Source organism: Drosophila kikkawai, chromosome 2R, assembly GCF_030179895.1.
Source record: "Drosophila kikkawai strain 14028-0561.14 chromosome 2R, DkikHiC1v2, whole genome shotgun sequence".
Lineage (NCBI taxonomy): Eukaryota > Metazoa > Arthropoda > Insecta > Diptera > Drosophilidae > Drosophila > Drosophila kikkawai.
The window spans coordinates 25,562,334-25,586,225 of NC_091729.1; the positions used below are offsets into that span (position 1 = coordinate 25,562,334).

General features: G+C 47.8%; 1 protein-coding gene across 3 annotated transcripts; it reads left to right on the plus strand.

Moving 5' to 3' along the window:
* The first annotated feature begins 212 nt into the window (after window positions 1-212).
* On the plus strand, window positions 213-23,837 carry zip (myosin heavy chain 10). Of its 3 annotated transcripts, XM_070284699.1 has the most exons (13): window positions 213-316; window positions 1,259-1,514; window positions 6,165-6,380; window positions 10,926-11,082; window positions 13,757-13,878; window positions 15,610-15,633; window positions 16,672-16,800; window positions 17,080-17,172; window positions 17,240-19,979; window positions 20,039-20,343; window positions 20,409-22,235; window positions 22,304-22,467; window positions 23,019-23,837. In XM_070284699.1, exons 2-13 carry the CDS (start codon window positions 1,383-1,385, stop codon window positions 23,158-23,160), a joined length of 6,051 nt encoding a protein of 2,016 aa, XP_070140800.1. In that variant the 5' UTR covers window positions 213-316; window positions 1,259-1,382; the 3' UTR covers window positions 23,161-23,837. The 3 variants fall into 3 exon arrangements, with proteins under 3 accessions (XP_070140800.1, XP_017018873.1, XP_070140801.1); XM_017163384.3 differs by lacking the exon at window positions 16,672-16,800; XM_070284700.1 differs by lacking the exon at window positions 15,610-15,633.
* The last annotated feature ends 55 nt before the right edge of the window (window positions 23,838-23,892 follow it).

The window sequence follows — 23,892 nt, forward strand, 5'->3', positions numbered from 1 at the left end:
TTTGCCCAAAAATCGAAATCGAAACGAAAAGTCTGGCAACACCGCGCCACGGGCTGAGCGAGCGACCAGCGTTGCCAGACGTTTCAAAAAATCGATATTATATTATCGATATTATGTTCTGGTCTCCGATAAGATGTGGTTTCAGTCTCAAATATGGTTCGAACATCAGGTGTGGATTTTTTAGGCGCAAATGCAACCTTTGGGATTTTTTAGGGGAAGCACACCCGGCAACACTGCACTACCAATATCAACAAATTTAAACAATTAAATTCAAAAAAAAAGTTGCAGCGAGCGGACGTGTTTCGACAGAGTCTCTGTGAGTGAGTGTGTGTGTGCGTTGGTGTGAGCTGGGGCTGCAGCTGTCGCCTAAAACAAATAATAGCAGCACGGTTTGCACGCAAATGCGCCGATCGGCGGCGATTCGGGCAGCGTTGGTGCGGAAAAGGGCCAGGAAAAACGGCGAAAACAACGGGATGCATGCGAATTATTTCCCAGACCCAGACCCAACGCCCAAAAGTCGCCGGCGACATGACGCCGCCGCCGGCAGAGACGCCGCAGCCGCTCCCCGCAGCAAATGCAGTTCGAAATACGGGCGTTCGCGGCGGATACGGCTGAATTTGCACAAACGCGGTGCTGACGCGGTGAAATGGGAGCATAAAAAACTACATTTATGTGCGAAATGCGAAAACTTCGTCCACATTGCGCGTGTGTGTGTGGGGCTTGCCTGTGTGTGAGAGAGAGAAGACGGCGAAGAGAGAGCGAGAGAAGGAAAGGATGATGGCCGCGCTTATACCTGCTCCGAAAACTGAGCGGAGCCGAAATTAGAGTATCCAGAAAAGAGGCTTCCAAGCGGCGTTTGTGGCCGCCGACTGCATCTTTGGAAATGCAAACTGGTTAACTCGCAACGTAACGTAACGCTATTTTCCGCTAAATCACCTCCTGCTCCTCCTTTTGTTACCCCTCCCCCCTGCCAGTTGCCCGTAACCGAGCGACGTTGGCTTAAGAAAATGTGTGGCCATATTTTTTTCTTCTCTCCGTCTCCGTCTTTCTTTGCGCTCTCCCTTTTGGAACTCTCGCCGCGCCGCTGTTCTCGCCGCCTCCGTTTTGTGCCGCACTTCCAAGATAAAGAACGCGCGTCTCCCGAGATAAATGCGAAATATTGTATCTGAATGGCCGCCGTTCGCGTTCGTAGTGGAATAACCGAATTGAGTTGGAAACAGCGCACTCATTGTTCTCATCGATTTGTTTTGTCCGACAGAAAAGTGTGTGAAGCCTCCGTAGCGCCGATTACAAGCCGCAAACTAACAAGAAACAACCACGCTACGGAAAGGAACGAGCAGAAAGACTAATTAAACCGCGCCACAGGTCCAACCGCCGCCAAAATGTCGGAAGAAGTCGATCGCAACGATCCGGAGCTCAAGTACCTCTCGGTGGAGCGCAACCAGTTCAACGATCCGGCCACACAGGCCGAGTGGACACAGAAGCGTCTGGTGTGGGTGCCGCACGAGAATCAGGTGAGTTAACCCATGCCCTTGCCTCCCCCTCCCCCGTTCCTAGGGACCTGTAGATCTGCCAGCCAGGCAGGCTCTGATCCTCGCCTGGTTTTTCCACCCCGGCCCATAATGGCTGATTCAGTGCGGGAACCACGCCCGAACCCTAAATTACCTGACATAAAGCAAATTGATAGCTCTGTACGTGAGCGCAAAGGCTACACACAGTGGAACCTCTGCAGGGCGATTTCAAATAGTTTACGAGGTTATTAGGCGTGATTTTACAGACTTAAAGTTTTCGATTCAAAAGCTTTCCTCAGTGTCTGTTATTATTCCAATTAATACCAGCCAGACATAAGTAATCTATTCTGGCAGGTTCCAGCTAAAGAAGTTCCCCCGTAACTCTAATCAGCTTGCGCATTGTTTGTCCCCTGTTTCGAGCTCTTATCGCAGGGGCTGCTCATTCATCGATTGGGGCATGAGTCACGATTGCAATGGCGTTTATTTTTATAAAATTCGGTTAACTAAAACAACTTCTTCGAATTTTTCATTACCTTCACACCGCGGTGATAAAATTGAGTAAACATCTGACGACCGACGCTCGGCTGATTCATGCGTGGATGCTGAAATCATCACATTAGTTGGCCAGCGGGGATTTAACGGTTGAATTGGTCAAATCCGCGATGGTTTGCCGCCAAGAGGCTCTGCGCCATACTCCCAATTTGCATGCAGACCAAAGGCAAGACCCGGCCCAGAGCAGCGACTCACTGACTCACTCCTCGCAAGAGATAGGGAGAGCCAGAGAGTGGGAACCGGGAACGGGCCAAACAAGTTTTTAATCTCTGGCCGGGTATTTGTGTGTTCGATCTGCGTGTGTGTGGCAGCGTTCCGAGCGTGGAAGCAAACAGAGATTGGCCCAAAGAGGCTTCAGCGCCCACTGCTGCTGCTGCTGCTGCTGGCACTCGGTCGGCAGAGAGATGATAACAAAGCTGGCCATTTGTTTTGCTAATTTTGATTGTTTCCCTCTCTGCTCAGCCTTTCCTCTTTGATGAAGATGATTTCTTTCAGGTGTCATTCAACTGCATTCCTCTCGCTCAGGCCTAATTCTAAGGCCATAAAGCTAAACAGATAAAATTAGCGGCCACGGCTGGGGCCTGCCCCCTTCCTCCGACTCCGACTCCGGCACTTGGGTAATTGCTTTATTTGCCAGAGATAATAGCATGGTAGCACTTTTGGGTGACTTCACATAATACATAATAAAAAGAACGACGAAAACAAAGCCAACAACTTCACATTTTTGTGTAATTACGCGATCATTTAAACAGACATTTACTTTACAATGGAATCTCACAGAAAGGCAGCAGCAGCAGCAGCAGCGGCACCAGAGATAAAGTCAAGAAATAAAAACACAAAATACGAAACGGCACGGCTTCGCAAACGCTCTCGATTGTCATGAGTTGTCAGTCGGCGGGTCGGTTGGTCGGTTGGTGGTACCGCCAGCCAGACGAAAAGGCTGAGGGACTGACACATGAGACAGGCAGAAATGTAAAGAAATTTGCATATAGCACACAAACTGTTGCTCCACTGGAATGCCCAGCAGATACAGATACAGAGGCAGATACAGCCACAGCCACAGCTATAGTTTAACGGGAACGGACCCGAACTCGAACCCGGCCAAAAGGGTATTCGCCAATTGTGTCAACACTCCGTTCGTCGCTTCCAGCAACTGTTCCAACTTGCACAATGCAAGGGGAATTTGCTGGATGTCAGTCTGGCGTACGTGTCACTATCCAAATTTATCTATTTACCTGGGAAGTGAGAGCCAACAAGGGACTCTTTGTTGGTGACCAAATTTTGTTTACTGATCACCCAGCGATACTTTCCTCAGTCATGTGGGCTTGATATTTCAGGCCCATGACTCATGTATTTGCACAGAGAGTCGAGTCGAGTCAAAGCGATTTATGTACAACATTCGAGTTGAATTCGACGCCGTTATATCATATTCATTTCTTCGGGCTTTTCCCAAAATCCCTTCTTATCTTGGGGGTTGATTCTTCGGACGTTCCCCCAGCTCCTGATCTGATCCCCTTAAGCAGCATCGAAACTTTTCGTATTGTTAGCCAAATTGAAGTCGGCTTAACCTTCGTCATGCCCAGGGAATCGAATCGATTGTAACGACCGGCGATCATTAAGGGTCTCCGTCGCTCAGTCCGCTTCCCCGCACACCCACACTGGCGCACGATATCGCTTGTTGATATATCCGAGCGTGTCTGTGTCTTACTTGTATTTATAACCAACAGAAACCACTTTGGACTTTGTTTGTGACCACTGCCACTCCCACTCTCCCTGCTCTGTTCCTCCTGCTTCTTGGTCTCGGTTCTGGCAATGTGTGTGTGTGTCTTTTCGGTTACGACGACGACAAACGTAGCCAGCTTTCGACTCTCCACCGTCCGGTTTACGGTCAACGAACCTGCGCCTCGTATCTCGTATCACGTATGTCGAATGTGTAATATACATTTCTTACCCTCTCCTCCGCGGCGAGAGTGTGTGGGTACACACATGAATATGCGTTGATCGATTAAGCGAAGGAATAAAATAAAAGAGTAACAAATTGTTATGGGCCTCATACATACCATACATCTCGTTCGCTTCTGGATTACGTCAGGAGATGGGGCAGGAGGAGCGTATTCATTATTCATTTATTTCAGTTGTTCATTTTCGGTTAAATGTAAACAAACCGAGTTGGCGAAAACCATTCGCTAGCCAGAGTAAATAATGAGTGCAAATATAGATCGCTGTCGTTGGAGGAACCCTGGGCAGGTTCAAGGTTCCAAATTAGTTGAACAGGGATTGCAAGGGCTTCTACACTTGACTCTGTTCCTTGGGTCTCTTATTCCCCATCCCTAACCCCACCATCAATTGCTCTCGTAGGTGTTGCTTTGTGTTTTCTTTGGTTTCGCTCCACCGATTGCCCGGAATGCTCGATGCTCGCGAGAGAATCCGAGACTGATGACCTCATATGCCCCAGCTCTCCTCCTCGCTGCCATGCTGCCGCTTGACTTGGCTGACTGACTCTTGCTAATTTCCTTGGCTCAATAACTCCAATTCATCTCTTGTGGGCATTCCGAGATCGTGATTCATGGACCGATCCGCGCGAAGCAGTTACACTATTTTCCTACTCATCGTTTCCACGTATTTTTTGCCGTCGTAAAGTCTTGTATGTGGTGTGTCCAAACTGTCAAACGTTTTTATGTGCAAATGTTTACGGGGCTGACAGCGGCAGTTCGCAAACTGGGAACTGGTGGAAGGTGGAGGCGGAACAGCCCCAGAAATAAGTCTTGGCACAGTGAAAGTAAATGCGAAAAGGCACTCGAATATTGGTAAATCACTGCTGAATGGCTCCCCTAATGCCGATCAAATGGTTAAAGTTTTCCAAGGAAATTCGCTATGGCCAGATGATGAGGGATAAGGCTGTTTAATAGTGTTGATTTCACGCCTAATTGCTTGGCATTTAAATGCACTCGTTACATGGTCTAAATGGCTTCACATCCGTCATATCCGCCCCGAGAATAACGACTTTCTTATGACTGTTTATCTCTGGTACCGGAAAAGCGCCAAGATAACAAAACACAACACACAGTCGATCCTCAGGCCAAGCAGCCGTCGAGGAAAGAGCACGTCGCGGCTTTTCCGAATCTGATCGCTGGGGCGTGTGCGTGTTTAACTTAATGGACCCGGTCTGGGCTGGGATGCGTTACAGATGCTCCTCCTGCTGCTGCTGCTGCTGCTGCTGCTGGCCCCGTTCCCTGCTCTCCAGTACAGTTGTTGGTTTTAATGCATTTCTGGTTTGCAGCGGCGGCACTTCACTCTCTACCCTTTAATGACTGAATTACGGGTTGCCCCTGATTTGATTAATGTCAATGTGCTGCTTGCACCGGGCTGCCTGCTGCATGCTGCACGCGGCATGCTCCCTACTCCCCATTGTTGTTGTTGCCGTTTCACTTGACTTCTAATTGAAGGCACAGCACAGCTTCCAATGTTGACGCAGCTTTCCCAAGACGTGTGTTTGTGTTCCGTTGAATTTGGTGGAGTGCAGTGCAGATTTTTGGGCAGGGGAAATTCCCAAGAAGCCTAACCGGTGACTCACTAGCTGAATTATTTATTGCTTAATTATAGGCTTATAAGCTTAGTACGAAAAACCTTGTTTTAAGCACCTTAAAGTCAAATTCAGCGCCTTGAACTTGCTGCGGATTGTAGACACCAGCTGGGGCCAGGGGAACACATAGGCAGATGAGCAGGCGACAGGCTGCCAGACAAGCAGACAGACAGTTGCATCTGCCTCCCGTTGTTCTGTTGGCTCGGTGCTTCTGTCTGCCTTGGCCACTTGACTTGGCGCAGTTGTGGTGCCCTCGGAGAGCGTGAGGCTGAGTGGCTCTTCTTCTGGCGCTTGTCTCATGCAGCGCATGCAACGGGAACAGAATCGGAATCTGAATCTGAAACTCTGGTGTTGCACTTGTTGTGTTTATCGCCTACCCGCTGAGCTGAACAAATGGCACACAGGCGAACTGTTTATCTACCTCTCCCTCTCCAGACCCCAACCCCGGATCCCAGATCCCAGCGAATGTGAATATACAACTAACCAATTCCTTTTTGTTTTCTCTACTTTCTTTGCAGGGCTTCGTGGCTGCCAGCATTAAGCGGGAGCATGGCGACGAGGTCGAGGTGGAACTGGCCGAGACCGGCAAGCGGGTGATGATCCTACGCGACGACATACAGAAGATGAATCCGCCAAAGTTCGACAAAGTCGAGGACATGGCCGAGCTGACGTGCCTGAACGAGGCCTCCGTGCTGCACAACATCAAGGACAGATATTACTCTGGCCTGATCTATGTAAGTAACTTGAATTTGTAGGCGTAAGTTGGAATGTTTGTCTTGGCCGCCGGAAAAGTTTCCGCTGTGCCAGCTGCCGGCAATGTGACGCGGCTAGCGTAATAATAATGATGATGATGATGGCGCTGAGTAAACAGCTGGCTTCCCTTTGAAAATTCGGCGGAGGAGAGTATTCCTCATACGAATGTATATTTATTCAAAAAGCTACGCAAATATTTGACACTCTGAAGCCAATCACTCAGGTCTTTTTTGGTTGCATTTTTTGTATGGGATTTATGGCCGTCCACTGGACTCCCTTTCCCCTCCTTTGATTCCGCTGCTGCTAATTGGCATGCCAAAAGCGTTTCCTCTCAACAAATCCACACAATTCGCCAAAAACCTAAAAGCCAGCCAACGAGTTAATTTCGGATCCAATGAGAAACCGATTTCATGCGGCGCATTTGAATTCGGATCCATAAATTCCATCCACTGCTGCTCCTTGTTTTCTTTCACACTTTGTGTATAAATCATTAAGTTAGCGTATTCAATTGCAGTTCCAATTGAATTCGATTTATCTGGTCACATAACTTATGTATTTCCCCCAAAAGGGTAATAAATTCCCTGCCTTAACTCGTCAGAATGAGCATTCTGGGTGAAACTTCAATAAATTTAGAGTCATCTTTGGGGAACGATTAATTCTGATAACACAAAATTTAATTAAAAAAAAGAACAAACACAAAATAAGCTTACAATTGCAAGAATATACAAATTTGGGCTTTCCCATATTATTTTCCTCTTGGGTAAAATAATATCTAAATTCCTTATTTTGTAATTAAGAAAACCATAATTTTTATTTATTCGTGATCGTAGTTAGTTAGCAGCGCGTTATGAGATCCGTTTTGTATTTCCTCATCCCAAAGATACATTGCTGGCAACATGTTGCTGAGCGAATATGTTGCCAAACTACTTGGCTTCAGCTGGTGCTGCTTGCTTGCTTGCTGGGCCCGTGGGTGTTTGTTGCTCCCCTTTGCGCCCATGCGCCTTCTTTCTTCATTTGCTTCTTCTGTCATTCGCCGCCGCCATGTGGCAGGTTCGTTTGCGGCTTGTTTTCCTTTTTCTTTTCCTTCTCTTTTATTGTTTTTTAACAAATTATGTGCCGCTTTTTTACATATTTTATGTACTGCGCCTGCTACTTATCCGCGGCCCCTCTTGCTCGCTCGCTCCTCTCGCTCTCTCGACGCTTTCGGAGTTTTAATTTAATACCCAAACGGCTGTTGTTGTTGTTGTTGCTGTTGCTTTTTAATGTGGGCGCAAACTGCTTTAAATTTGTTTACATTGTTGTTGGCCGTTATGCTCCAGCGCACTTAGCATTGTCTTTTGGCCTGTTGCTCTTCTTGCTTGTTGTTGTCGGCCAATTTTGTGCGCCAGTTTACAATTTACACAATCATGCCACGCACTCTGTTTGCCCTCTTTTCCTACCTCCGCTTGCCCTTGCTCTCCCTTCTCTCCCGATGCCCCACTTAATTCGCTTGCCAATTGTTGCTGACGCGCTCTCGGCCAAACCGCTAACTTGTTGCACGACCCGCTTGGAAGTGGGCGAAGCAAAGGGGGCGGGAGCGGGAGCGAGACGGCGTCAGAGCTGTGGGCGCGCTGCGTTTAACGGCATAATTATTATAATTTGTTGACATCTAATTCGACTTTTAAATTTCATTTAAATTAATTCGCACGGCAGCTGCCGACTGCCGGTAGCATGTAGCTTAATTAATATGCGTCGTCGGCAAGAAGAATGATTATTGCACCGGGACGCACACACGCACACCCTTGAGCACACAGTGGGTACTCGGTATGGAAAACTGAAGGAAATCTCTAGTATTGGTTGAGGATTCTAGCCAACGACATAAGTTTTTGCTTGTGCTACCTAGAATTATTTGCAATTGAATAGACTTTAATTAACAATCGTAGCACCGAGAGTTTACTGCTCAAAACGAGCATTGTCTTTAAGCAAATCAAATTGTCAACACCTTTTGGAAACCACAGCAAATATGGCCAATATGTTTGACACGAAAAATATATAGCAAATTGATTTGGACGGAAAATTGTGTTCCCAGTCGTGGACTAGTGTCCTCATCCCCCTGCTCACTTCCAGATCTCTTCGATTGCCAGCGTAATTGGGGTTGAAATATGTATATTTCACAAAACATTTGCAACTTGTTGGCCGTTGTTGGTGCAATTAATTGATTTATGTCCCACGGGTGACTAAGTGCAATTGCTCAAGTGCAGCCAAGTCGCAAAATATCGAAATTCTGCTTTCAACCAACAGAAAATACGTGAAATGAGACATTTATATTTTTGTTAATATTAAATCCAAGACCTTTAAAGGTTTGTAAATATCTCAGATTAAAAGAAAATTATAATGGTAAAATCAGTTTACTGAACTTCACGTCTCAACGACCTTAGTTCTCGTTTAATAAACAGTTTAAAAATTCACGTATCTCGGCTGCTGATGACTAAGTTGAAGATTATGAAGCGTTTATATATCGAAACGTGCTTTTCCTCATATAATTTCTTATAAGAAAATGATATAACCTAGATGTTTAATATTTATTTTCGATGCCAAAAGAACGGCGGCGACAAGCGGATGACGTTTGCGACTTGGCAGCTGCCGGGAGCTCTGGCTGGTGCTATCTTAATTCGCTTAATTCTAACTGCCACTGGGATTCGCTAATTGAACTGGCAAGGGAATCGATGCGGACGGCATCTCGGGTGGCAGATTAGTGCGGGATTTTGCTGTGGCACTCGAGCTAGTAGAGTCGGCCAGATTCGAATGTCGGCCACGGGCGGGTGCCAATGTGCCGCCTGCCACATGGTGCGTGCACTGTGTGGCAGATAAATTATATTCCCGCATATCAGCCGGGCAATTTGCTCACAAATATTGGCACTAATAGCCGGCGCCAAAGGGGCTGCCGGGCAGCGGAGCGGACCGGACAGCAGAGGTGTCTTTGGGCACGACGTAATTAACATAAAAGGCGCCGCCTTTGCTTTTTCGTTTTTTCGTCGCGTTTGCCCTTGTTTGCTTTGCTCCGCTTGCAACGCGTTCTGCTGACCACATAAGGCCCGAAAGCCGAGTCCGAAAGCGGATCCACTAAATGCCCAAGATTTCAGGCGTCTTATTTGGCTAGAATGGCTGTCCATCTAATGGACTTTCTGAATTTCTCCCCAAACACCTAGAGATGGGTAGTTCTCCGTATGTTCTACAATTGGGAAAAAGTTTAATGAATTTAAGGCATTTTATATCAAATTCGCTTAGTTTAGTACCTTTCTATATGTAAGGACGAATTACACTTGCTTTGCTGGTACATTTTTCGCAGTTAAAAATGTATATAAGTAGGGGATTACATTGATAAACATTTCACGTTTGCCGTAAGACTCACCCCTGCTCTTCCAAGCGAATTCATTTTGCTGTTCAATTAATTGCTCTGCCACTGTCGTTAAATTTGTATACATTTCACAATCTGGCCATATAGGGCTCAAGATCAGGGCAGGCCGTCGTGATTGATGATATGCAGCGGGCACAGATGCACCACTCGCCAGGATAATGACTCAGAGCAGCATAGATTCAGAGATTTAGAGGGCCGTGAGTCAGGAGCGAGCGGAGCAAATGGCGTCACGAGTGACGGCCACTTCTAAACGAATGCCAAAAACAGCAAAGAAACAACAGAGACCGAAACAAAAAACATTTTCTTATACCATTTTTGGATGCCTGACACACGCACACAGTCATACACACAACGTAGCTGATTGGCAAGACGTGATTTTGTTGTGGATTTTCGGGGCGAAAGAGCCGGGCCTGAGTCACTTCCCCTCCTCCCCGGCTGGCTGGAGTTGAAGAGTTGAAGAGGGTAGAGAAACCCTGTTTACTTTCCATTTCGATGATCTGTGTGGGTTGAGCTCCTCCGAGGCTCTCTGGCAAGTCTGCAGCATTCGCATTTAATGCTCGCTTGAATATTTAAATGGTACAACAAACAGCCAAGCCGCATACTTAGTGCCCACGCCGCAGCCCCAGCTCCAATCGCAATCGCAGTTATGTAGGCTGCCGCTCGATAGATACCTTACCACCAACGGATTCGGATACAGATTCAGCAGCGGATACAGCTACATGCGTTCGCTGTTTATGGTGCTGGCCAACTTAAAAGCACATGTCTTGTTAGCCAGATAGCCGGGCGCGAGCCGAGTGTGTGTGTGTGTGTTTGGGCCACACTAACTAGGCCACTGAACATCAGCAGTCGCCGGTCGGAGGCAGTCGTTATCCCAAGCCTTACACAATGGCCAGCATATGCCCCCTGATCATGATCTACCTGGCAAGGGGATTTCCTTTAAAGTAAGACCACCAATGACACTATCCTTGATCTTTTGACTCTACTATTTACCATCACCTTTAGCGAACCATAATCCAAATATATGTTTCATATATTTATTATATTCATTTAAGATCTTTTTACCAATTTAATAACATTAGTCTTAATACCAAGTAAAAACTGATTACTAAACGTATGCCTTTTCTTTCAGACATATTCCGGTCTCTTCTGCGTTGTGGTTAATCCCTACAAGAAGCTGCCCATTTACACCGAAAAGATAATGGAGCGGTACAAGGGCATAAAGCGACATGAAGTGCCTCCGCATGTATTTGCAATAACGGATAGTGCCTATAGAAACATGTTGGGTGGTGAGTAATATCCTCTTTTACTTTCCCTTTTCTCTTTGGAGCCAACTGCAGGGCCCCGATATCGGTGCAGTATCTGCTCTTTTGCTCCTCCGCCTCTTGTTTGCCCCGCGTTGCGATTTCTCTGCGTTATCGAAAATTCCATTCCGCATAAACAAGCGAAAATGCTACTCAACCCCCGAGAGGGCGAACTGCTGCAGATAAGATAAGGTTTGGCCAAGTTTGCTTTCAGGTCGAGTATTTCCAGGAATTACGTAAATTTTTCAATGCTTTCTTAAAAAAAAGAATGAAGAAAACATATGAAAGAACTCCTGGAATTTCAGCTGAACAAATCCGGTGAATGAATCACCTGGAAATGTGTTCCTGGGACTGAGTAGACGCTCCTAATCAGAGTATCAGCCCCATAAACTGGTTTCCTCTTTCAGCGCTTGCATTTGCTTGCAAATGGCAATTTTTTCCGTTTTCATTTTCGTTTTCATAGCTGTTGTTGGCTTCAGTGAATTTCGATGGTTTGCATGTCCGTTCCAAGCGTAACGTCGCACCGGGAGATGACTCACCCTGCGGAGCAACTCCAGTCCCGAGGCCAGGCACATCTTGCTGTTGTTGTCTATAGGTGTTCCCCTGCTCGAGACTTGAGGCTTGAGTTTGGCTAACTAATACTGCGTGTACGTGTGATGGCCATATATGGATGCAAAACTCAAGCCGGCTATGCTTGGACAGCAAGCATTTTGTTTGCCCCATCATCATCATCATCATCTGGGCTTGAAAAGTTTAAACAAATCGTCACCTCACTCAGTCCCCGCTGGCTCGCCATATTTGACGCTTAATAAATTTCTGTTTATGCACATTTGCCCGATTGTATTTCCCTTGAATATTTGTTGTGAGCAAAGGCAGCACCAGCACCCCCTCCCTTTGGGGAGTGGCCGCAGTTTCATTGATTTATGGCGCTGCGAGCAGCCTTAAGCCTTAAGTCACCTCTGACTCCATTGCCCTGGAACACGCACCACAATCCAATCCAATCTGCGACTGGACAACACCTTTATCTGTTTGAAGCTCCGGCAAATCTTGCGATTCCGGCAAACTGCATTTTTTATGGCATTCCATTTCCATTCCATGGCATATTTTGAACATAATAATGTGCCAATGTCATAAGAGATATAGTGACACGCCTTGACTTTGACTGTGGTTTTGCAGTATATATATATAACTTGCATATGTTTATATATATATATTTGAATACGGGTACCATTGAACAGATGTTTTTGCTTTTATTTAATTTTTGGCAGTTGTTTGCTGTACAGAAATTTATTTTGGGAGTGTCACTTTTTTATTATCTTTCAGGGTATTAAAATTTCAGTCAGAAGCTATTAATGCAATGAAAAAAGACATTTCCGATCCTATAAATCATATATATTCTTGATCAGCATTTACAGGCGCTTCTTTCTAGTCATCTTGGGAAGAAATAAGAAATTTTAAATTTTTTCAAAATTTTTTAAGGGGTTACATCGTTAAAATTCTCAAAAACTCGCAAAAATCTTCATATCTTAAAATTTAAAATTCAGTATGCAGATTTTTTAACCTAGAAAAAAATAGAATAGAATAGCTTTCCGAATTGAAATTAATGAATTTTTGCCTTAGTTATGACTCGTTTCAAATGGGCAAGGGTATACAAACTTTGGCTTCTCTATGTTGGGTTTCTTTCTATAAAATTGCTTGGAAAAGATAAGTTCATTTATTAGATTCTCAGCTTTTATCTATTACGACTTTTAATAGTGTAGGTGTGATAATTCTAATTGTGTTTTATTTGTTTGTTTTTCCACAAGAGTAAAACCATTTCCAGGGTTTAGATGAAGTCTTTAAATGTTCCTTTAACTCTATGCAGCATTATACATACAGGAAATGCTTTTATGTTGAAATAATTTTTATTAATGATCAATTTAAGATTTAATTGCTACTTGAAATGATCATGTGTTTATTGCATAAAACTATTCAAAAAAAAAATTAGCAAAAAAATACACAAAAAAGCGTTCAATTAATACCCATAAAATGACGTGTCAAGATATATTCGCTAGATATTTCAGCCCATTTATGGTTGGATATTGAATGTAGTATGTATAAATATGCGACCGGCTTTAGCCATAATAATAAATAAGTACGGGGTCGTGATGTTGCTCCATGCCTCCAAATCTATTGGCAATCAGTGGGGATATATCTACTGGCTGCTGCCCGAGTTTGTGGTTAGCTCAATGCTGGGATCGGATGACGAGGCTGCCGGGTGCCGGGTGGCTGCAGTGCAAATCTAGTTCGCCGTATTCTAGATGGGATCATTGGCGCCATATCAATAGCTACAGCAATTTACTGCCGCTGCCAGCCGTCGTTTCTGTGTATCTCTTAGATACGCAGACACACTGAAATCAACAGTTTTTGTTTTCATTTTCAATTGATGTATGCCTCATTTTTCCCCTCCACCTCTCTCTTATTTTATTTCGCTTTTTGTTTTTGCTCGCTCGAATTTGGGTCAACAGAAACTTCAAGCTGAGCTTGGCTTTTTACATTTTAATTTCATTTTTGGATGGCTCAGCCGAATTGTTGCGCTGCAGAAGTGTGTCACTGGCCCCCTCATTATCCCCTCTTACCGACTCTCACTCACACTCTTTTCCCCCCTCTTCCTTTGCAGATCGCGAAGACCAATCGATCTTGTGTACTGGCGAGTCGGGTGCTGGCAAAACGGAGAACACCAAGAAGGTCATCCAGTTTCTGGCCTATGTGGCAGCCTCCAAGCCCAAGGGCTCGGGTGCGGTAAGTAGTAGTGGGCAAGGGCAGTGGGGCGAAATGCGTCCATATCCCTCAGAAGGTATTGAGGCAAATGCAAAGCTATAGCCACCAGTTTGTGGGTGAGTGCGTCGGAGGCACTCAGTTGGGGCTTTGTGTCCGTACATTGCTTATTAAATTCACATTATTGGCACGCAAGCCTCTGGCAATCGGTTTATATTGTAATTAATTAGACAAACGAGCTACGACGATGCTTTTATAAAATCGAATGTGTTTATCGTCGGCGGCGGCGAATTGCCTTTAATACGCCTGCAAGCCGTTGACTTCTTTAGTAGGAGTGCTGAGCAAATGTTCTCTCTCCTCCTACCATTATTTTGGATTCACTGATCGGGTGATCACAATGCCATTCGCCATGTAGAACTAGATATAAAAGAGCAGCAAGCTCTCCCCATATGGCGGAGGGTTACGCTTTAATATCTGGCAGCTGGTTTATGTAGGGTGAGTCCCCACCACAACCACAGCCAGCACCAAGAGCACACTTCATTAATCAAGAGCCATAAGTTGCTGACAAATTTTTGTCATTTACAGCAATAAAATAAACACCATAAAAAAAGAGAAATTGAAATTGAACTGCTGCTGCTGACAAAAAGGCAATTGATAAAACAAAAAATTGAAATTGAAATTAAATCGCAAAGCTTGCGACATTTTCGATGATTTTCTTGGGAACAGCTCCCTGTTCGCTACTGTGCTGGGATTGCCATAACCATAATTGGGGTTGATACAAAAAAAACCAAGCAGTGTGTATATTTTGGACATGCACAGTCGATCCTTGTGAGCGCAAACAAGCTGCTCTTGAGCTCCAAACACACTTTGTGTTATGTTTTATGCGTTTACTGCCATATATGAGCCTGATGCTGACTTTAGTTAGCTGACTTGGCAGCTGTGAACGTGATAAGCTGCAAATATATACTCGGGGAGTTAGTCTTATGCTAAATTTAAGTGCTTGAATCTTTTGTTTTTGCAAAGATAAAGGCACAGTAAAAATTCTAGCTCAGTTAGCCCATTAGTTAGTCTATCAAGAACTTGAGGTAAATGGAAACTACTGATTACAAGTGCTTGGGCTCAGCACTTGTGTGATTCCAACTCCCATAAATAGACGCTGATGATAGGTGATACTATATGGCAAAGGCAAACAACAGCAACGACCATCACTGAATCATCGGAAGTTGTTGCTACGAAGGGAATTGATTTCGGTGTGATTAGAAATTAGTTTGTGTTGAGCGAGAGACACTTTTTATCAGTTTAGATAGCAGAAGCAATGGGGAAAAAGGCAGCGATATAACTTTGCATTTGTCTGAGAGAGTTTTTTTCGACTTTTTCTTAGTTGTTTTTTCCATTTTCTTCTGTTTTTGCTTCAAGCTGAGAGGTGATTAGCCAAAAGATTTGCCTCCAATATACATATGTATTTTTATTTATTGATCGATCTTCTTTATTTTCATGTCCTACTACACAAAAACACCACCCAACTATGCCACACCTATAAATAAACGCACACACGCCACACCATAACACACCACACACACACACTTGGTTGTTGTCTCCACTTCTCAACTGAATTCTGCTACAAAATATCCTTAAATGCAAACGTTTTGTACATTTTCCACGGTGTATATACATGTGTAATCTACAACCAAACCGATTTGAACCTCAACACCACCTCCAACACTCCAATTGACTACAAACCACCAACTCCGACAGGTGCCGAATCCCGCCGTGCTCATTGTAAGTATTCGAGGAATGACCCTCTGACAATGTTATCCCGTTTTATGTTTCCAAATTAATTTAAATTATGTTTGTAAAAGAAAATGCCCATCTTTTCTTTAACTCCTACCTTCCTTCCTTGTCTCTAACATCTATACCCTTGCAGGATATTGTAATTTCAATTTGAAGCTTGCCAATCAGTGAAGGAGTCATTTCCGAATTGATTTTAATATATTTTTTAATTAGTTATGCTATTTTTAGGCTTTGATTTGTCCGAAATATTTATATATAAAAACAATGATAAATGTCCATTTACAGAATTCAAATATTTTCGTCAGCATAGAAAAGAAAAGCTTTCTGAACTGAAATTTAAAGCATTTTTGGCTGAGCTAGGATCGATTTTTAATGGCTAACTGCAAGGGTATACAAATTTCGGCTTGCCGAAGTTAGTTTCCTTTCTTGCTCCCTTATGATATAATAAACAAGATGCGTAACGCCACTTGAATTTTTCGAGCTGACGTCAGGAGCTACAGAAAAATGTGTAGCGCGTTATGCATATTATTCATTATATTATCTTTGGCTCTACGCTTTCCCATTTCATCAACTCTTTGACCTGAATCTAAGTATTAACCCACTCCAAATGAACTCTCCCCCTCTTCGTTTTGTGTCTCCCTTGTTTGTCGCCCCACCACCCAAGCCAACATCTACTCAATCTCATCTCTCTGCTCTGATCCGATCTGCTCTGCTCTGCCCCCTTCTTGTACTCCATATGCCAACGCCATTTTAGAGTAGTCATCAAGAGACATTTGCGGTAATGTATGCGTCTTGCCAAAAACCAAAACGAACCATGTGTAGTATAGCCCCTGTATATGATGGTTGCGTATGCGGCGTATGCCTTTATGTTTTCGTCGTTGAGCTGATTTTATTTTGTTGCGGAATGTAGCCACAATTTCTTTGTACATATGTATATTATTTCAAGACTGGAGATAAAGATCTGCCCGAGAAAAGCTCGAAAAGCCCCATTCCGCATCCCGTAATCCCGTTCCCAACTAATTGCAGAACTTCTCCGTGAACACAAACAAGTACATAAGGGTAAGGATTGTGACCCAGGGTCAGAGTGAGTCGTCCATCGAGGTAACCAATGGAGTGAAGATGCTGGAAGTGGGTAATTCCAGCGGTGGTCCAGAGGTAAACTCCAGATGACCACCGACCGTGACAAGCTTTAGGAGATCGTCCAGTGTTTAGAGTTGAGATTCCCGCTTTTGTTTGCATGGCTTTGCTTTCTCCTTTTGCATGTTTCTGTAGACTAAAATGTAATCTAAGCACCGCTTGTGATGTCATCCACCGTGTCCTTGTCTGTTTGTGTGTAGATCGCTTTGTGTATGTTTGTTTGTTGCTAACCCGTAACCTATATTTCATGTAATGCAATTGTTCTCACACACATTCCTCCCATCTCCACACACACAGGGCGAGCTGGAGCAACAGCTGCTGCAGGCGAATCCCATTCTGGAGGCCTTCGGCAACGCCAAGACCGTCAAGAACGACAACTCGTCGCGTTTCGTAAGTGCTGAATCGAAGTGGCTCCAAACAGGAGGAGAGAATGCATCACTCATTAATCGCATTGCAGGGCAAGTTCATCCGGATCAACTTTGATGCCTCCGGCTTCATCTCGGGGGCCAACATTGAGACCTATCTGCTGGAGAAGTCGCGTGCCATTCGTCAAGCGAAGGACGAACGAACATTCCATATTTTCTACCAACTGCTGGCGGGCGCCTCGCCGGAGCAGCGCGAAAAGTTCATACTCGATGACGTCAAGTCGTATGCATTCCTGTCCAACGGCAGCTTGCCCGTGCCCGGCGTGGACGACTATGCCGAGTTCCAGGCCACGGTCAAGTCGATGAACATCATGGGCATGACATCCGAGGACTTCAACTCGATATTCCGCATCGTGAGCGCCGTCCTCCTGTTCGGCAGCATGAAGTTCCGACAGGAGCGCAACAACGACCAGGCCACGCTCCCAGACAACACGGTGGCCCAGAAGATCGCCCACCTGCTCGGCCTCAGTGTGACGGACATGACGCGAGCCTTCCTGACGCCACGCATCAAGGTGGGCCGCGACTTTGTCACCAAGGCCCAGACCAAGGAGCAGGTGGAGTTTGCCGTGGAGGCCATTGCCAAGGCGTGCTACGAGCGCATGTTCAAGTGGCTGGTGAACCGCATCAACCGCTCCCTGGACCGCACCAAGCGGCAGGGCGCCTCCTTCATCGGCATCCTCGATATGGCCGGTTTCGAGATCTTCGAGCTCAACTCGTTCGAGCAGCTGTGCATCAACTACACCAACGAGAAGCTGCAGCAGCTCTTCAACCACACCATGTTCATCCTGGAGCAGGAGGAGTACCAGCGCGAGGGCATCGAGTGGAAGTTCATCGACTTCGGGCTGGACCTGCAGCCCACAATCGACCTGATCGACAAACCCGGCGGCATCATGGCCCTGCTGGACGAGGAGTGCTGGTTCCCCAAGGCCACCGACAAGACGTTCGTCGACAAGCTCGTCTCGGCCCACTCCATGCACCCCAAGTTCATGAAGACGGACTTCCGCGGCGTGGCGGACTTCGCCATCGTCCACTATGCCGGCCGCGTGGACTACTCGGCCGCCAAGTGGCTGATGAAGAACATGGACCCGCTGAACGAGAACATCGTGTCGCTGCTGCAGGGCTCGCAGGATCCGTTCGTGGTGAACATCTGGAAGGATGCGGAGATCGTTGGCATGGCACAGCAGGCCCTGACCGACACCCAGTTCGGGGCCCGCACGCGCAAGGGCATGTTCCGCACCGTGTCGCATCTGTACAAGGAGCAGCTGGCCAAGCTGATGGACACGCTGCGCAACACGAACCCCAACTTTGTGCGCTGTATCATACCGAACCACGAGAAGCGCGCCGGCAAGATCGATGCCCCCCTGGTGCTCGACCAGTTGCGTTGCAACGGCGTCCTCGAGGGCATCCGCATCTGCCGCCAGGGCTTCCCCAATCGCATACCCTTCCAGGAGTTCCGCCAGCGTTACGAACTGCTCACGCCCAACGTCATTCCCAAGGGCTTCATGGACGGCAAGAAGGCCTGCGAGAAGATGATCCAGGCGCTGGAGCTCGACTCGAACCTTTATCGAGTGGGCCAGTCGAAGATCTTCTTCCGCGCCGGCGTCCTCGCCCACCTGGAGGAGGAGCGTGACTTCAAGATCTCCGACCTGATTGTCAACTTCCAGGCCTTCTGCCGTGGCTTCCTGGCCCGCCGCAACTACCAGAAGCGGCTGCAGCAGCTCAACGCCATCCGGATCATCCAGCGCAACTGCGCCGCCTATCTCAAGCTCCGCAACTGGCAGTGGTGGCGTCTCTACACGAAGGTCAAGCCCCTGCTGGAGGTGACCAAGCAGGAGGAGAAGCTTGTCCAAAAGGAGGACGAGCTGAAGCAGGTGCGCGAGAAGCTGGACACGCTGGCGAAGAACACACAGGAGTACGAGCGCAAGTATCAGCAGGCTCTAGTGGAGAAGACCACGCTGGCGGAGCAGCTGCAGGCCGAGATCGAGCTGTGCGCCGAGGCTGAGGAGTCGCGTTCGCGTCTGATGGCTCGCAAGCAGGAGCTGGAGGACATGATGCAGGAGCTGGAGACCCGCATCGAAGAGGAGGAGGAGCGCGTTCTGGCCCTTGGCGGCGAGAAAAAGAAGCTCGAGCTGCATATCCAGGATCTGGAGGAGCAGCTGGAGGAGGAGGAGGCCGCTCGCCAGAAGCTGCAGCTGGAGAAGGTGCAGCTCGACGCCAAGATTAAGAAGCACGAGGAAGACCATGCCATCACCGACGATCAGAACCAGAAGCTGCTCAAGGAGAAGAAGCTGCTGGAGGAGCGCGCCAACGATCTCTCCCAGACGCTGGCCGAGGAGGAGGAGAAGGCCAAGCACCTGGCCAAGCTCAAGGCCAAGCACGAGGCCACCATTGCAGAGCTGGAGGAGCGCATGCACAAGGATCAGCAGGTGCGACAGGAGTCCGATCGCACCAAGCGGAAGATTGAGACCGAGGTCGCCGACCTCAAAGAACAGCTCAACGAGCGTCGCGTCCAGGTGGAGGAGATGCAGGCCCAGCTGGCCAAGCGCGAGGAGGAGCTCACCCAGACCCTGATGCGGATAGACGAGGAGTCGGCCACCAAGGCCACTGCCCAGAAGGCGCAGCGCGAGCTTGAGTCGCAGCTGGCCGAAATACAGGAGGATCTCGAGGCCGAGAAGCTGGCCCGTGCCAAGGCCGAAAAGGTGCGTCGCGACCTCAGCGAGGAGCTCGAGGCGCTGAAGAACGAGTTGCTGGACTCCCTGGACACCACAGCCGGTAGGTTTTCGAGTCTCTCCCAGTGGAATCACAAATAATAATTTTCTCAAATATAACAGCCCAGCAGGAGCTGCGTTCTAAGCGCGAGCAAGAGCTGGCCACCCTGAAGAAGTCGCTGGAGGAGGAGACGGTCAACCACGAGGGCGTCTTGGCCGACATGCGGCACAAGCACTCCCAGGAGCTGAACAGCATCAATGACCAGCTGGAGAACCTGCGCAAGGCTAAGGCTGGTCTCGAGAAGGCCAAGGGCACCCTGGAGGCGGAGAATGCAGACCTGGCTACCGAGCTGCGTAGCGTTAATAGCTCGCGGCAGGAGAACGATCGCCGGCGGAAGCAGGCCGAGTCTCAGATAGCCGAGTTGCAGGTAAGACCGCATTACACATCCCAGTGACACAATTCCTTCACCAATTCTGTCCACTTAATCCTCAGGTTAAGCTGGCCGAGATCGAACGCGCCCGCTCGGAGCTGCAGGAGAAGTGCACAAAGCTGCAGCAGGAGGCAGAGAACATCACCAATCAGCTGGAGGAAGCGGAACTAAAGGCCTCCGCTGCCGTCAAATCGGCCAGCAACATGGAGTCGCAGCTCACTGAGGCTCAGCAGTTGCTGGAGGAGGAGACGCGCCAGAAGCTGGGCCTCAGCTCCAAGCTGCGTCAGATCGAGTCCGAAAAGGAGGCGTTGCAGGAACAGCTCGAGGAGGATGAGGAGGCCAAGCGGAACTTTGAACGCAAACTGGCCGAGGTCACCGCCCAAATGCAGGAGATCAAGAAGAAGGCCGAGGAGGACGCCGATCTGGCCAAGGAGCTGGAGGAGGGCAAGAAGCGGCTCAACAAGGACATCGAGGCCCTGGAGCGGCAGGTCAAGGAGCTCATCGCCCAGAACGACCGGCTGGACAAGAGCAAAAAGAAGATTCAGTCGGAGCTGGAGGACGCCACCATCGAGCTGGAAGCGCAGCGCACGAAGGTGCTCGAGCTGGAGAAGAAGCAGAAGAACTTCGACAAAATCCTCGCCGAGGAGAAAGCCATATCAGAGCAGATCGCCCAGGAGCGCGACACTGCCGAGCGGGAGGCGCGCGAGAAGGAGACCAAGGTGCTGTCGGTGTCCCGCGAGCTGGACGAGGCCTTTGACAAGATCGAGGACCTCGAGAACAAGCGGAAGCAGCTCCAGAACGAGCTCGACGACCTGGCCAACACGCAGGGCACCGCCGACAAGAACGTCCACGAGCTGGAGAAGGCGAAGCGGGCGCTGGAGTCGCAGCTGGCGGAGTTGAAAGCACAAAACGAGGAGCTCGAGGACGATCTGCAGCTGACGGAGGATGCCAAGCTGCGCCTGGAGGTCAACATGCAGGCCCTGCGCTCCCAGTTCGACCGCGATCTGCAGGCCAAGGAGGAGGGCGCCGAGGAGAAGCGCCGCGGCCTGGTCAAGCAGCTGCGCGATCTCGAGGCCGAGCTTGACGAGGAGCGAAAGCAGCGCACCGCCGCTGTGGCGGCTAAGAAGAAGCTGGAGGGCGATTTGAAGGAGATCGAAACCACCATGGAGATGCATAACAAGGTGAAGGACGATGCCCTGAAGCACGCCAAGAAGCTGCAGCTGCAGGTCAAGGATGCGCTGCGCGATGCCGAGGAGGCCAAGGCGGCCAAGGAGGAGCTGCAGGCGCTGAGCAAGGAGGCCGAACGCAAGGTCAAGGCCCTGGAGGCGGAAGTATTGCAGCTGACCGAGGATCTGGCCAGCTCGGAGAGGGCTCGCCGCGCCGCCGAAACGGAACGCGACGAACTGGCAGAGGAGATCGCCAACAATGCCAACAAGGGATCCCTGATGATCGACGAGAAGCGCCGCCTGGAGACCCGCATTGCCACTCTCGAGGAGGAGCTGGAGGAGGAGCAGTCCAACTCGGAGGTGCTGTTGGACCGCAGCCGCAAGGCGCAGCTGCAGATCGAGCAGCTGACCACCGAACTGGCCAACGAGAAGTCCAACTCGCAGAAGAACGAGAACGGTCGCGCCCTTCTTGAGCGCCAGAACAAGGAGCTGAAGGCCAAGCTGGCCGAGATCGAGACGGCGCAGCGCACAAAGGTGAAGGCCACCATTGCCACGCTCGAGGCCAAGATTGCCAACCTGGAGGAGCAGCTGGAGAACGAGGGCAAGGAGCGGCTGCTGCAGCAGAAGGCCAACCGTAAGATGGACAAAAAGATCAAGGAGCTGACAATGAACATCGAGGACGAGAGGCGCCACGTCGACCAGCACAAGGAGCAAATGGATAAGGTGAGCCGTGAAAAATCTGGCTCCTGGCAAAATTTATATATTACTTAAATTTTTTTTCGTTCTTACAGCTGAATAGCCGCATCAAGCTACTCAAGCGCAATCTGGACGAGACCGAGGAGGAGCTGCAGAAGGAGAAGACGCAGAAGCGCAAGTACCAGCGGGAGTGCGAGGACATGATTGAATCGCAGGAGGCCATGAACCGTGAGATTAACTCACTCAAAACGAAATTACGGTGAGTGAAGCCCCTTGTCAGGCAATGCATTCGTTAGAGCTGGACCTGGATGGGGGTGGGGGGAGTCTTCTCCTTGGGCCTTTTTTCTGGGTTGCATTTTGATTATTTTGTTTTGAAATTTGTCTTTGGTTCAAGCTCCATACAAGTGGCCGAGACTGAAAAGGCCAAGGCCTACTCGCCCAAAAAGGATGCCGCACTCATTATGAATTGTGAGGGTCTGCATTAGGTTTCCTTTCGCTTCGATTCGCTTCGTTTTCTTCTCGTAGGCTGTAAGTGCTGCCGCAGAGTCCGCAGAATCCGCAGAATCCAGTGAATGTCAACCGAACCCTTCCATCGTCTTTTCTCTGCATGTTAGGACAGACAGAACACCACACCAAACCAATCCAAAATGTGCGATTTAATGCCGCTCCTTCAACTTCCCTCCAAAATAGATCATAGAACGTTTTCCTATCTGTTTTTATTTTATCTGTTGCCCCTGCACTCTGCACGTTCACCCAGAAGTCCAGGCCAATACATGTACTAATCCTCCGTCTCGATCTTTCCCTTCCCAGACGCACCGGCGGTATGGGCCTCAGCTCCAGCCGGCTCACGGGCACACCTTCATCAAAGCGCACCGGCGGCGGCGGCGGCGGTGGAGACGACAGCTCATCGGTGCAGGATGAATCCCTAGATGGAGAGGACTCTGGCAATTGACGCGTTAATTATTAGGTGAAGCAGAAGCGAAATTGGAAGAGAATAAGGAAGTGAAGAAGGCGGAGGAAGGTGAAGATGATGAGCGAAATAAACGATTATCTTTAATGTTTCTTTTATATAATTTCTCTGTTATTTTTTATATAAACTATTATACATACTTAAATTAAAACGTAAACAAACAAAACCAACATTTTTATAACGAAAAAACGTAAACATACAAAAAAAAAAAACAATGTTGTAAAACACTCCCACTTTATACAAAACCATAAACACATAAGATACTTTCCCCATCCCTCGAATGGCTGCAGTTTTGTGGGCAGCCAACGAAAATAAACGTAAAATTATACAACACAAACCAACCAAGAAACGTATTAACTTTGAGCTCCTCCTCCGAATCCGAAGTCCATATAACAAACAGTCCAATGACTCAATGCTTGCAGAGAGCCAGCAAGAGCCTCAAAAGGACACTCATTGCCACATCAATTAATTACCTAACATAGAACACATAGAGTACTACTCGATGCAATATGTAATTCATGCATTTAACAACTAAAAAAAACGGTTTTCAAACAGAAATCGAGATCTGAACAGACCAGAAAATCAAATGTTGAACACGCAGCTAATATACGAATTTCGTTTTTGTTTAGAACTAAACAATAAAATATTTGCTACATGAACTGGATTTTTCTTTGGGTAGTTCAAAGCAATTAGGTAGTGGTTCGTCTTTTATAT

Excerpts from the sequence above, each read along its gene's own strand:
- zip (XM_070284699.1), top strand. The coding sequence starts at position 1,383 with ATGTCGGAAGAAGTCGATCGCAACGATCCGGAGCTCAAGTACCTCTCG. Across the intron at positions 20,344-20,408 it reads CTCAGATAGCCGAGTTGCAG|GTTAAGCTGGCCGAGATCGA; the intron begins GTAAGACCGCAT and ends CTTAATCCTCAG. Across the intron at positions 22,236-22,303 it reads ACAAGGAGCAAATGGATAAG|CTGAATAGCCGCATCAAGCT; the intron begins GTGAGCCGTGAA and ends TCGTTCTTACAG.